This window comes from Platalea leucorodia (assembly GCF_965183815.1).
Source record: "Platalea leucorodia genome assembly, chromosome: 11".
Classification (NCBI taxonomy): Eukaryota; Metazoa; Chordata; class Aves; order Pelecaniformes; family Threskiornithidae; genus Platalea; species Platalea leucorodia.
The window spans coordinates 4,213,301-4,228,187 of record NC_138833.1 but is presented as its reverse complement, the minus strand read 5'-3'; the positions used below and the strand labels follow the sequence as shown (position 1 = coordinate 4,228,187).

Sequence of the window (14,887 nt, the reverse complement as noted above, 5' to 3'; positions counted from 1 at the left end):
TCCGAACCTCGCAGCAGCCACCCAGCTTCCAGCACAGCTCTAATACCAGCTCCCCAGCTCTCGAAAGGTTCACGATTCCTTAAAGGCTGGGTTCTTCATATCCCCAGGCAAAGTCTTCTAAAAAACGCAGTGTGTTAAGCAGAGTGTCACGGATGTTGCCTTGAGTACCAGACTAGCTCGTCACTGCCATCTCCACACGCTTAACACAGATGCGGTTGGACACACAAAAGCACAGTAATTGAAAGCTGCCTGACAGGAAAGTAGGATGCTGTACAAAAAGGCAGGTGCCAGCCTTTGGGCACCCTGATCTGTCATATTATTAAACAAAAACAAACAGCCAGTGTTCACAAAGCTGCAGTTGAAAACAGAGTAGGTAAAAAAAGGCAAAACATCTGTATTGTACCACAGCTGCAGCATTAGCTCTGTACCAGATACCTCTTTACAGGACAACCTGCATTTGATCTGGATTGAGATACTGTTGGGGAAGCTTTTACAACCGTCTCTCTTTCTCTAATCCCCGCTGTAAGCTGCCCGGCTCCAGCAGCCTCCTGGGGCTCTCCCTGCCTGTGTTCCTGGCTCCGGTCCGTCCCAACGGCACAGCCTTGGCGCAGGCTGCCCAGAACACCGCTGACACAGAGCTGCGAGAGTCTGCAGAAAGATAGGGTGAAAAATAGGGAGAGAGGGAGGATTGCTGAGATCATTAGTAGCTCAAGAATTTGAGAAGGAGAACACCAACATGGAAACGCATAAAATCTGACAGAGGAAAACCCGGGAAGGCTGGCAAGGATGCATTGGGTTGAATGGCTGGCGTTGATGGAGCTGCTGGCACACGGCAGCTCAGCGACCCCAGGGAGCTACGGGAGCCACCTCCCACCTGCCCGACTGGTGCCTGTATGGCCAAAAAGGATTCTGGGTGCCCCGCACCGGGTGGTGAGCACGCTGACTCAGCCTGTCAGCTGGAATCCCAGCTAGCTTTCGGGTGAGGTAGCCAGTAAATCATTGCTTTACCCTTTAAATTCATGCATATCCTTCTTGCACTATTGTTTATTCTCCAGGAATGCAGCAATGAAACTGTTAGTTAACAGCTCGTAAAAATCATAGAATCATAGAACGGTTTGGGATGGAAGGGACCTTTAAAGGCCATCGAGTCCAGCCCCCCTGCAATGGGCAGGGACATCCACAACCAGATCAGGCTGCTCAGAGCCCCGTCCAGCCTGGCCTTGGATGTTTCTAAAAGGATGGGGCATCTACCGCCTCTCTGGGCAACCCCTTCCAGTGCTTTGCCGCCCTCATCATGAAAAATTTTTTCCTTGTGTTCAGTAAAATGAACACGAATAGCTGCAGACACAAACACAAAAGATCTGTTACTCTGCATATGTACTTATATTAAACTGGAGCAGGATCAAGAATGCAGATATAGCAAGATTCAAGCAGCTCTGAATCAGCTCAAACTATAGGACCTTTCCCTTCTTAACTGGAAAAGCTTGTGTCTTTTCTGCTGTGAAGTTCTGACTACTATGTTGCATAGTGCAGTCAAAGTGCTGAAATGCAATAATGCCTACATTTGTTATTGCAGTAACAATGACAATAACAACAGTATTTTGCATTTCAATAGGTCCGTGCATTTTTAGCTTTCTACATCAACTAATGAAGATAATTTCAAAACACTTCTATTTTAAAAGGCATACATGTAAGTTCTTCACTATCTCTTAATTCAACTACTCACTTAACACGAAAAAAAGTAAAAGTACTAGCAACAGTGCTATTTCAAGTCTATAAATAACTATAAATAACAGAATAGAATAATAAACTCAAATCTCTCAAATAATTTTGTTATCAGTCTACATGTAAACTTAAAAAATAGAAACCTAAATCACATCATTCGAGATTAATTTTTTTTAAATAAAAAGTAACAGCCTAAACATACCTGCCCCTTCCTGTGCAGTCACTCGTGCTGCCTGTTCACTCTGCACAACCCAAAACTTAAAAATGCAAGCCAACAAGATCATGAAAACATGCAATTATCTGCAGTCTTGAAAAACTTCTCTGAGCTTATGTGTATGTGAGTGGGAGATTTTCTGAACCATCATTCCATATCCCACTTTTGTAGTGTTTTCCTTCAACCTTTTTTCTCTCCTATCACAGTCTACATTTGTTATGAAAAAGATACTACAGTAGCCTGCTAAAAATGACCTTTCTACAATGTTTTTGGAATTCCTCCAAGTACATGGCCCAAAGGTGTGTGAAGTCCTCGGGGACGCTTTTAACTGTGCTTTACTCGACTCTTCAAAATGGTTTTGATTTTTAGATAGGTCCAGAATCTATCTGTGCAGATCCCATTTATTTGGGAAGTCCACACAACCTTCCTGCACCCTTCACAAGCAGGAACAAGGGAATGAAGGAGTCAGCTCTTGCCCCAGCCCTCAAACTCAGAGGACTAAACTGCTGTAGCATATATGCCTGTAGCCTTATAGTTTAAGTAAGTGGTAAGAGAAAGCCACATAAGACAAAGCAAAATTAGAGCGAGGAGTTATTTCACTGTTCCAAGTAGTTGTTTGTTATGCTGAATATATCCTAGAAATTTGCATCAACAAAAGGAAAAGAAATTTTGTTTCACTATTCTGTTCCAGAACGTTTTGCATCATGTATAGAGATATCAAAATATTGAGACATTATTCAAAAAAGGCAGACAATTGTGGAGAGCGGCTGTAACTTGGAACTTCTGCACATTCAGAAACTTCAAGTTTACATATTCAGTTCAGAAGTTCTGCAGCTCATCTTGACACCCTAGTATGGTACAGCATCTGCATTCAGTATTAACAACATTTCAGATACTTAATTTCTTTCTTTAAAAACCCCCTCAGCACTGAATCCCGCTCTCCATGTACTCTGTTCTTGGCTTTTTTGCCCCAGCTGCTCTAGCCTGTGCATAGCCACCGTGTCCCGCGTTCACTCCTTCACTGCCCGGACGGCGGCAGCTGCACAAGTGCTGAGCTCAGATGTCTCCCTGCCCGGGTGCCCCACGACTCCGAGTTCACGCACTGCAGCGGTGCAGCCTGGGATACAGCTCACGGTGCTACTCCATCCATTCACCTCCCATTTCTGTCCTAGCTCGCTCTCCTCATCGGACTGGCAAAGAAAGAAAAACAGCTTGAACCCCAGGAGCAGGCAAATATTCTGAAGAGCAACATGTTTTTTTTTTTTTTAAGGCTGATTTTTCAGATTGCTCAATCTTTAAACTGAACTTTGCTTAAATGACACTACACTTGGACCGCTGCTCTTATACTACAGCCCACAAGATGGTCTAAGGAAGCAGATCTCGTAATCCCCAGAAGAGTGACCATCATCCTTTCTCCTGAAATACAGGAGAAACACTAGTATGTTATGTTCTTGACAGAACCCTAGTAAGACCCTTGTGAGCAAGCTCAACGAAATTATAGACAGACATACAAAATTATCTTTACAACTAAAAGATTTGGACTGAAAAGATTTCAAAGTATAAGACTAATTATGAGACTAAAGAATAAGACTGATTCCTATTTAATTCTGTCCTTTTTTTCTCCTGGATTAAGTATTATTAATTATAACAGTACCAACTAAATTAATATCAATATAAAGTACCAGAGCAGGCATTAGTACATCAGGCAATCTCAGTCCAACATCCACCCATGAAAGCTCTTCTGTTATCCTCGCTTGTGAGTCATTCCGGTTCGGACCGGCGCCTGCAGATGGCCCTGCGTGAGGTTCCCGTCCCAGAGAGGACTCTCGCAGTGCAAAGCGTGATGCGAACCTTCCTCGCAAAGCCATGCTTTTCGCCCTGTGCCCTCAAAGCATTTCAAGCTTTAAAGCAGAGCGCTGCCTCTCTAGCTGTCTGGAAGTAATGAGACCCACCCCAGGATGTTCAAAGGTAGTATTTTCATCATTCATCCTCTTCGAAAGCAATGATTAAAAAAGCAATAAAGGAACACCTCTTCACTGGAGAACGTAGAAAACAGCACTTTGGAAAGGAGGAGGAGGAGATGGTTTGAAACAGACTGCAAAAGGACAATAAAAGTTAAAGAGCATTAAACAGCAGCTCCGAGCCTAAAGGTAAAGCAGCTAAGTACTGCAGAAATGAACCATAAAAATAGCACCATAAAAATACGGCGATGCATTACTGCATCCTTAGTTAAAGATATTTCAGCCCTTCCATTATGGACCCTTATTTCAAAGAAAACAGAACAACTACGTAGCCAGCCTGCAGGCCTGTTGCAGGCATAAAGCAGCAGCAAACTAGGGAAGATACAGTCCATATTTGTTTGCCTTGATCCAGAAACGAGCACACTAATATCAAGCACACATCACTGGAAGTGTTCAAGGTCAGGTTGGGCAGGGCTTTGAGCAACCGGATCTAGTGGAAGATGTCCCTGCCCATGGCAGGGCGGTTGGACTGGATATCTTCAAAGGTCCTTTGCAACCCAAACCATTCCACGATGCTATGATTCTAAAAAAGCGTAATTAGCAACTCCATATAAGCATTTTGCAATCTTGTAACTCCGCTAAAAGGAACAAGCTGCTGCAATACAGCTAAGCATAATTATGTAAAAGATACAGAACCACAAAGGGTACGTGGAGACTTAGGGTAGAGATGCCTGAAGAGGCACGTTTGCTGCGAAAACATGTGCAAGCAGTAAAAGCTTACTTTACATCGCAAAGAAAATGAAACAAATGTGATTAACCTCCCCCTCTCCCCCATCAATACTGAAACCAGAGGTGGAGAAAGGATATATTTGGAAAATGTGCTGTCTCCAAATAGTCTGAATTTAGCCCAAACTGCCTAAGACAGCAAAGGAAAGAAGGGAAGGGAAAAACATTCTTACCAGAAGAAAAAAAACAACATGCAGACTCACGTTGTATTATTCAATTATTTCAGTGCTCGGTACTGTTAGATAAAGAGACGGCTGGAATCTAAATTGTGTTCTGAGTTTTGTAGTGCTGCCATAAAGCATTCCCTCCAGACAGCTCAGGTACCTCTTTTTGTTTCATAACCAGTAACGTGACCACTTGCACATTAATTTCATTTGAGAGCAGAATCTACTGAAGGTAACTGAAAGGTGAAAACTAAAAGTTGTGAAACTCTTTTCTGATAAAGTAGGTGCTGTCAGCGCTGCTTTGCCTCCTGAGCACTCCACTGCTGAGATTAATAAACTGACAACAGGAAAAAAAATTAAAGGGTAGTGCACTGTGAAGAGGCAGGATAAGAGGGATCAATGTTTCACAACAAGGCAAAGCTATAAAGTAAAGGCTGAACTAAAAAGTCGGCAAAAAAGTGTCATTCTTTTTTGTGGCTACTGGTATGAATTTCGATGAAATACCAGTTTTAAAATGAAAGAATTACAGGCTAATTCTGAAAGTCTCCAATGATTCTGCAGGCATCAAATTCAGCAAAACTTGCTGCAAACCAGGAAAAAAAAAAACCATCATCTTCTGAGTTAATATTCTTGTGATGAAACTTGTCATCAAGTCCTGTCAAGTGTGTAATTTCAGAAAAGAAGAAAAATTGATCCTGAAGCAACTCTGGAATAGTCTTAGAACACAGCAATCCTGTCAGGATGTTTTCTAATGTCTTAATGCTTGCGTATGACAAGCCTATCTGCGGAAAAGCTCCCATTAACTGCCGGGTATCTTGCGACCTCCAAAAATAACAGTATTCACAAAGTAACCTTTTGTCATCAACATGAATACCTATATATTCCCAGAGGTTTTATGATAAAAAATAGAAAAGCAGAAGAACCAAATTTAGTAATGGAATCGACAGTCTCCACATACAGGGAATAGGCACAAGATCAAACAGTAAAAGAAAAACAGCCAGGCAACTGCCCAGTCCTGTTTCTCAGGGATGCCAGTATTATGACAAAGAACCATTTTGTGAATATCCCAAGGAATTTCCTCCCTATAAAATGCTTGGTAAATTGGGACAATCTTAACCCATCAGAAATGACGTATTTCAGGTACCGTTGCACCCAAGAAGAACTTCATGTGAGAACAGATAGACAAGGAACGGCAGGGGGTTGCTCTACACTAGAATTACAAGTACGTTAGAGTCCTGTGGGCAATGAACCACACAGCAACAACTGGCCCCGCCTGAATAGGACCAACATTTCTATCTTGTAATTCTTAGTAATAAATACCAAATCCAGGATGGCAAAATTAAGTTCTAAATAGCAGCAGATGCTCTCACAGAGGCAGCAGTTAAGAGCAGAGCTTCACTCGCCATTCTTTTTGTTGGCCAAAGTTAGCTCCAAACCTTCAGAAAGTGAGAATCCTGTTCCTTTCTCTTTTTGGACATTTCAGGCTTCAGATAGCTTGTATTTGCCATTCAGCCCCCCCACTTCTTCATGGCCCCCACGCTACCATTTTAGCAAAGTAGGGCAATGTGAATGCAGCCCCTTGTGCCCGTTCCAAAAGTGGGCACAGGAGCCCAGACTGGGCACAGACTCCCCGCTCCTTTCAGTCTCATCTGCTCCCCACGGTGCTACAACCGCTGATTAACTGCTGGATAACAACAGCCTGGGTGTTGTAAGCTTCAATCCAGCTATGCCAACACCTCCCAGAGCTCCAAACCAGAAGGCAGGCTTTAATCAAACTCTGGGAGGGACTGGGCTGAGACTGCACGGCGGTGTAACTGTACCATGCCTAGCTACTCTGGGCGTAATCCAGCTGAGTAGCATTAAATTCCTGGAAGGCTGCAATTCAAAGGTAATAGCTCAGAAGCTGTGGCAACCAAGCAGCTGAAACCATGGTACGAGTCAGCGTTACAAGCAGTCCAGCTCCTCTACCTGTGTGCTGTGGTTACAGCTGTCCGGGCAAGCAAGAACACTCTACTGTGCCAATCACTTTTTCAGCACCACAATGGCTAATTTTAAATGCTGGGAGATCAGCTCTGCCAGCTCCGCTATTTAAAGCACAAGTTAAATATATTTGACGTTCCATACCCCAAATGACAACAAACCAGAACATTTAGAACTGCAGCATGTCAGGCACTTATTTATTTATTTCTCTGGCAGGCCTAAGTGCTGCACCTTTTCATTTATATGCAACTGTTTGCCCCACGGGCATCAAGCTGTTAACATGTACAGAAGAGATTAAAATGAGCTTGCATGCTGGATGAAATATAAATTAAAGTTATAGTGCTGTCAGTCTGGAATCTGGGATTGTTTCTCAAGGTCTCCCAAAATGCATAATTTCAAATGAGTCTCTGTTTGTTACTTCAGGAAAGGCAAAATGTGTAATTTTTCAGCAACACAGCCAATATGAATTATAAGTAAGTTGTCCCTGAGCCTGTGAGCAAAATATGCGGTACTAATACCATGAGTCGTGTATGCAGGGATGGTCCACATGAATAAAATGTGCTCTGTGAACAGAGAGATGTCCACCTGTCTACCTTCCGATGCAAGGCACATCAGAGGCTTGTAGGTATTCTAATGGCACTAACTCCCACCGCTGTGTCAGGCAAGGCCACCGTTGACACAAAGCGAATGAAACCCCATCCCCTAAGGAGCCGAACGGCTTTCTCGTGCACTTCAGAGACCCGTGCAGCGGCACCCCCAGGGCTGCCCACCCACGCGACCCACCTGGTCTCGAGCGGGACGTTGCTGTTGAGCACCCAGCTGTCCTGGAGCTGCACGGACTCGGGGGTGGTGGCCAGGTCGTTGGGCGCCGGAGCGGGCGCGTGGATCTGGTTCCGGCGATTCGTGAGCGAGTTCCTGTTGAGGGAGTTGGCAGAGGAATGGTGATGGGACAGGGAATGGTTGTGAGGAGGAGGGAGAGGCGGCCTCAGCGTTGACTGGCTGTGATGATTTGAAGGGCCTGAAACAGAAAAGAAAAATAAATCACAAATGTGTGTTGACAATACTATTCTCCTTGGCATTTTCAAGGGACCACTGCCTGGAAAAAAAGCCAAACCGCGCCAACAGGAAACTAAGCCTGCGTGCCTTTTGGACCTGTCGGCATTAAAACATCAGACACCTCAGATCAGGGATGGTTAGAGATCAGAGGTACAACACAGTGTTTCGAGGTTGCACAGTTGTGATGTTCACAAAGACTACATTTAGATTTAAAAATACTCCTTTATGGATTCTCCCTGGAGAAAGGCTCCACTGTGGAGGAGCCAGGACAGCAGTCTAACTTGACCATCCCGTACCCAGAGGAACTTTTTCCTCCCTGTTTCTATCAGGGACTTTAAGGAGATGAGACTTAATGGATAAAAAACAGCTTTTGAGAATACAGTCTTTAGGCTTCTATAAAACTTAATCAGAGGTCTCAATCTGCTTTCATTCACTGTTATTTCACCAATCAGCTTCACACAAACAGTATTTGCGCCAGTGCAAAAAGATTAAACTCCAAATACGAAAAGAGAGCAACAATGCAATGGTGATATCCTTCGTGTTCTTCCACGTCCTCAGGATTTGGGCTGTATTTTTCTATTTAGCAACACCAGAAACACACACCAAGATCTGAAAATTATGCTACTCTTTCAGCCTCTTTCATTGAGAAATGACAGATGATGCTTTTTAGAGATAAAGAAGGATATACACTTTTCTCATTCTTGGAGTACTGACATGTTTGCATGTATAATGAAAATATTTTTTTCTAATCAATAAGGCAAGTGGATTAAAATAAAAAGCACATGAGAAGAAAATAGAATAAGCAGGTGTCACTCTAGCATAGTCACTTTTCTAAACATAAATGCAGAACGGTAAATAAGTTTAACTGCAATTCCATATGTTGAAATAATTTACTTCTAATAAAAATAGCACAAGAGATTAAGAAAACAAACACTGTAAGTGTATTATGAACTGCACGCTTTAGTCATTATATCAAGTTGTAGTTTTCTAGTGAACAAGAATCACAAAAAGTAATATTAGTGAAATTATAATTATAATGATGTACGCTTGTTTTTAGAAACGAAGCACATTCTGTACTTAATGAATCAAACAATAGAAGAAAACATCACAAGGGGAAACCATTTGCAGCTAGACTTGATCTATTTTTATATGAAACAATGAAGTATAGAAAAACTGCTGAACTGATCAACTAACTGTAAGTTAATTAAGGCCAATATTCAAACAAACAAACAAACAAAAACCAAACCACAACCCAGCCCAAAAAACTGACAAACCATTCAAAGGGGGCTAATCCCAATCGAGAATCAGGCCATGCCGCCAGCAACTGAAATTGGTGCCTCATGTCAGGCTTCTGAATGCCGAGTTCTTATCAAAACACCTTCCACCCTTGGGGGATGGTTTAGACTCTCACGCTAAGCCATCCCAGAGAGAAGTAACCAGCTCTTTTCTTTTGTACAGGGCAAACCACACGATAGTGCAGGTCAAACACTGGCGATCGGGGGGCCACAGCACTGACCGTGTCCTGGCCCCGAGCCCCCCTGGGACCGGCTCCTCCCGGCCCCGTGCTGCCGACCCCCGCCCCAGGGAGAAGCAATGACAACGCCTCCTCCTAACAGCAATACAACCCGGGAACAGCAAGAGAACAGAGGTTTTTGGAGAGAGATCCTTAATTTTCTTAAGCGTTTCTGTGGGCCCGGGGAAGCACAGGCCGATGAAGAAGACGCAGGCAGGTTTACTGGGACTTGCACAAGGCAAGCAGAAGCTGTCCTCTGACAAGAAACTTTAAGAAGGGAACGATAATGAATTCTGCATCCTTCACATGCTGCTTTAAATCTGCACATGAGTTTCTTTATCTTTTTTGAATGCCTGTTGCCTGAATGCTCACCCCATGGTAGAGTCAACTGCTTTAAATACAAGGACACCTTTCATGAACACATCCTGCATTTCAGGGCTGTCACATGTGCTGCTCCCCTCGCTACCCTTGCCGTGGCTATGTCTTACCTGAGCTTGAAAGAGACTGTTTAGCCCAGCAAAGTTTGCGTTTAAAACCCCCACTTGGACCTCCTAAAACATCAATGTCTAATCTGCACTAGGTCCCCAACGGCATGTGGAGTACGACACAGCAGGAAGGAAATGTGCTTGGACAATATCCACACGCACAGAAGCTTCAGTGGAATTACTCTCCTAGTCTGTGTTCTGGCTTTAAACAAAGCATGTTTGGATTTCAGTAAGTGGATATTTATGAGTGATAAAATACAAATGTGGGCCCTTGTGTTAAAAATTACTTCAGAAGTCTCATGTGCTTCGTATTTTCTCAACTTACTTTGGATGCAGCTTTTCCTTTTGGAGGATAAATATGGAAAAGTCATACCCACTTAAACAACAACGTTTTGCTCCAGGAGACACGGTAGTGCCAGCTATATAAAGACTCTGAATCTTGAAACCACAAAATCATAGAGGCTGTCCTTAAAAGTGAGCCAACTGCACAACAATAAGAATGAAGAGAATTTCTGTAAGATTGGGGAAGCAAGAACTGAATTCAACTTACCACAAACTAATTTAATCTGCCTCAAGACTCAGTTCCCACGCAGTAAATAAAATGTACCGAACAAAATAAGCTGTGCAGAAGGAACTGAACATCTACTGCAGCTGCAAAACCTCAGAAATCTGGTGTAAGATGAATGTAGCATTTAATACAGAATAATGAAACAAATACCAATAACAACGTTATATAGATGTTATATAGTTTATAGTAAAACATATAAAAGCTTATATATAAAAAAGTACTAAGTAGGGAGCATGCACACACACTCATGTGTATATATGAGAGAGATAAAAGCTTAATACGCTGCTTCTTCATAAACCTGTTTAAATGAATCAAAAGCAGAAGCTGAACACCACTGAACTTGCCAGGGATATAAAACTGCATTCACATCTGAACACCTGAGCACTTCTTTATCAGCATCGTTGCCTAAATTAAAACTTCAACGGCAGTACCTGCAAATCTGCTGAGCACGAAGTTCAGAAAAGTAGCTCACTTGTCCCGTAATAAAAGCTCAGCAGCCGAAAGGACTGGCACAACGTTCCTTACAATATGACATGCTCTGCGGCCTCTTGCAGATTGCTTTATTATTTGGAAGCTTACACACAGTTAAGTGTCCTGATGGAGTACATCTGGCTTTTTACATCAGGAAAGAGATTTTATTTTTGATATAGCGGTTGCCAGTATTGGTTTGGGGAAAAATACTGAGGAAATGATGTCTCTTCTCAATTATTACACGAATGAGGGGTGTCACCAGAATACGCTACACAATCTCAGATATTTAGGATTGAATGAGAAGTCTCTTAAAACCACAATGAAAATCAGAGAACCGGAAATCTGAAATACTGGTACCCTCCATGTTTTGGCTTTTTTTTTATTTTTTAATTTCTCATTTAAATTCACAAATAGACAAACATACCTAATTCTAATGAATTTTAGTACACATTGATTGGGCTGAGCACTTCTGAAAAATCAGGGCCTGATGACCATATAATCAACACGCGATTCTTCAAGAGGTCTTACTGCAGTCAAGAATATCAGCAATGCTCATTTCAAATGTGCAAATTAGAAGCTGAGTGAGGATAAATTGTGTTCTAATTAAGTAATCTGAGAATACAAAGTCTGATCTACATATCTGAAGTAATCATAAGCTATCCAATTGACTTATTTGGGTTTAATCAGAACCAAAATGCTAAAAAAGGAAAAAAAAATATTTTGCTCTGTTCATTCTTTTATCCAGTAAAACAATTAAACAAATCAGGCTAGCACAGAGGTAGAATTCAGCTAAAGAAAGATGCAAAATCTTTGTTTGTTAAAAACAAAGAAGCAAAACCCCACCAAAACCCGCATAATCCTGCCACTGTGGTCTCCCCTTCTTTTGCCCACACGAGAGCTGAGGATCTGCAGCCCCGCGTACGAGCCACGGCTACCGCCCTCTCTGCAGGAGGCAGGCTGAGAGCAGGGGTGCCGTGGGAAGCGCCGGGCAGCCGCTGCAGGTCCTTGGGGAGCCTGCGCCGCTGCATCCTAACCGCCTTATTCTGGCACGAGCCTGGCAACCTCAGGGATCAGGAAAAGCCACTGGATGTCACAGCGCTACAGGTGCAACAGCGATGGCTGCGGGCTCCCGAGCACGCGCTTCCGAACACCGCTTCTCAGCTATTTTTGCAGTTCAAATGTTGCCTAGAATACAAAGTGAAACTTCAGATCTGCTTTAACATGGTCAAATTATTTTTCAAAGTTCTTCCAAGGCTTTGGTACGCTCACTTAACACATGCGCTAAATCCATGCAACACAACGATCTGAGGAGAACAAGTCAATCTCCCACCTCAGAGATTAAATTCAAAGCAGAATCAGCAGCATCCCTAATCTAAGCAAAGCAATCGCTTCCCTGCATCCCAGTTCTTTGTCATTACTACCTGAAAAAAGTAAGGTAGATTGTATCTTAGTTGTGCTGAATTAGCCTCTGTGCCATGATTAAATGCTAGAGACACATAAACACCTCCTCTTCAATCCTTTTCACAAAAGAACTAGAAGAAAAAACCCGAACACATATTATTTTTCTGAAATGAACAACGATGCAGCTATTTCCTTATACATCTAAACAATACAAATATTGAACGCAAAAAGATAATGAAGCTGACGCATTAAAAGAAAAAAAGAATTAAGTAAACCCACAGAAAATCCTTGTTAGCCAACATCAGAAACCCAGCCTTCAGTATTCCTAGTTCTTTATTCAAATAACTCTACCACACTGGTTTCTCAAGGAAACCACATCATCTGCTACCACAACGAGTAACAGGTTTTTCACAGAACCACGGGGCCACCTTCCAAGCCAAATTCATCTTCCAAGGCAGATCCCATTACTCAGAATCAGGCAGAGAAGAAAGCATGGAAACCCCCAGGAATACAACGCAGTCCCACGAGGAGCCGCCGTCTCCAAGGCCAGCTTTCCCCTTCGTTTGAGGTTGGCGGGGTGGGACCAGGGCTCCTTCCCAAGCAATACAGACCTGGGTTTATGCTATGCCTGCTTCAGTTCTGTTCATCTGCTTTAATTCTCTATGTTATTTTGTACAAGGCCATAGGTAACCGGAATCTAAATGTTCTGAAAATGCTTTCAACATATGCTGTAAAGAAGCACGTTATCTCGCTCACAACCACGGATATCATTAGCTCTCTCTCTTGTTGCTGTAAACCCCAAACATTTGCCAGGTGTTCTTCTTTTGTTCGCATGTTTTTACAGTGTTTGAGGCAACGGTAGGTTGAATGACTGGCTGTCATCCAAGACGGTACACTTCAAACTGAAAATTCAGTAAACGTGTGGTATAAAATTGTAAGTCACTTATCAGTCTCTGCCAGTGCACTGCAGCCGTCTCCTCAGCACAATATTAGAATAGAAAATTAAATGTTGCTGTGGCAAAAAGGAAACAAAAAATACCCCACTGCTTTACCCACAATATCCAGATAATCGCAGAAAAGGGGAAAGGTGGCTTAATGGATAAAGTCTAGGACCCTGTCGTAGTTTCTATATCCTACTCTGACTGAGGCAACCCTTGAGTGATTGCAGCCAAATCACTTGTTATCTACAAGCTCTTTATCCATATCCTTCGCAGGAGTGCTGAAGGTAAATTACCTTACCACTTACACGGCAATCAGATACTGCTGCAGCACGAGCCGGTCACACGCCTCGGGCCTGCGGCTCCCGCCTGCGGGGCACGAGTTCATCGCACGGGAGGCAGGAGCGGCAGCAGCCAAATTAACTCTGCCAGACCCGAGCTGTCGCTGCGCGCACAGAGCGCGACTGCTGCTCCGTCACGCTGCCGAAACCAGGGGTGCCGAGACGCTCTGCGCGGACATCCAAGTGCATCAGCCTGCTTGGAGCAGGAATATGAGCTTGTTCTCAGCATTGCTGGAGCCAAAGCAACGGCAGACTTGGTCTTTGTACCGGGTGGATTGGTTGGTTGTGAAAAAGTGGCGTGCATGCACACGCAAGCAAAGGCAAAGAAGTAGGACCCTTCACCGGGAGTCTAAGCTGAGGGTTTACAGTCATATAACCAATTTTCCCAAGTGAGGGTCACCTACAACAAGGTTAAAAACCACTGCCCTACAAAATAGTATTATCCGAGATAACCATGTACTAATTATATTTGCTGAAATACATCGCTTATATTCATTATCACACTGCATGAGGTGCACTGGCTGCATAAAATAATGGCTAGGCAATGGCAAAACACATCGCTTTAATAATAATGCTTTCTGTGGACTCAGTGTCCTGTGATACTTGTATACATGCATGTATGTGTGTGTATATCTATAAATAAAGATGGGCATACTATTTCCATTTTTACATATTATAAAAATGAGTCAGAGGTTAAAGAGAAGTCTTCTTTCCAGTTAAAAAACAATCCATGCATTTCACATCTTTTCCAATCAACCTTTTCGTTTAGTTTTCCAATAATGAAATAGATATTAAACATATTTCAGAGAGACTAAGGGTGTATTTATCTTCTTTAGCTTAGATATATGACTTTTGTCTGAAGAAGGCACTGATGTAAGAAGAACTAAAAAGAAAAGCGTACATATATATTTCTAAGCAATGAAGTTCATCATTACCAGGGAACATTTAGTGCAGAATGCTAAATGTTGCTCTATAGACTTGGTTCTGCAGAAGGGGAGAGTTGAACCCTGTGTAGAGACTTACACAAACCCTCCCCAAAGCTTACACAACCTCATACACCGAGAATCACACCAAAGAGAAAGTGAAGACATGCATTTTTCTGAACAACATACAGAAACTTCTGAACAGAAATACTTAGGCCAGCATGGTAAGCCTGCTGACATTTTCCGGATCGGAGTATAGCTTGAAAACTGCTGCCTGCCTGGATGGTCCAAGGGGGAGCCTGAAAATTTTCATAGTGACAGAAGAATAATTGTACTGTAATTTCCAATTCACTGAGAGTCT

General features: G+C 42.8%; 1 protein-coding gene across 6 annotated transcripts in view; it reads right to left on the bottom strand.

Annotated features, from left to right (window-relative positions):
* Positions 1 to 14,887, bottom strand: part of TENM2 (teneurin transmembrane protein 2) — a gene marked incomplete at its 5' end in the record, with an annotated part of 535,531 nt that overhangs the window by 176,071 nt on the left and 344,573 nt on the right. For all 6 annotated transcript variants that reach the window (XM_082323887.1, XM_082323888.1, XM_082323889.1 and 3 more), the window contains one exon: positions 7,614 to 7,848. In XM_082323887.1, coding sequence (XP_082180013.1) covers positions 7,614 to 7,848 — 235 coding nt within the window. The remainder of the gene's footprint in view (positions 1 to 7,613; positions 7,849 to 14,887) is intronic.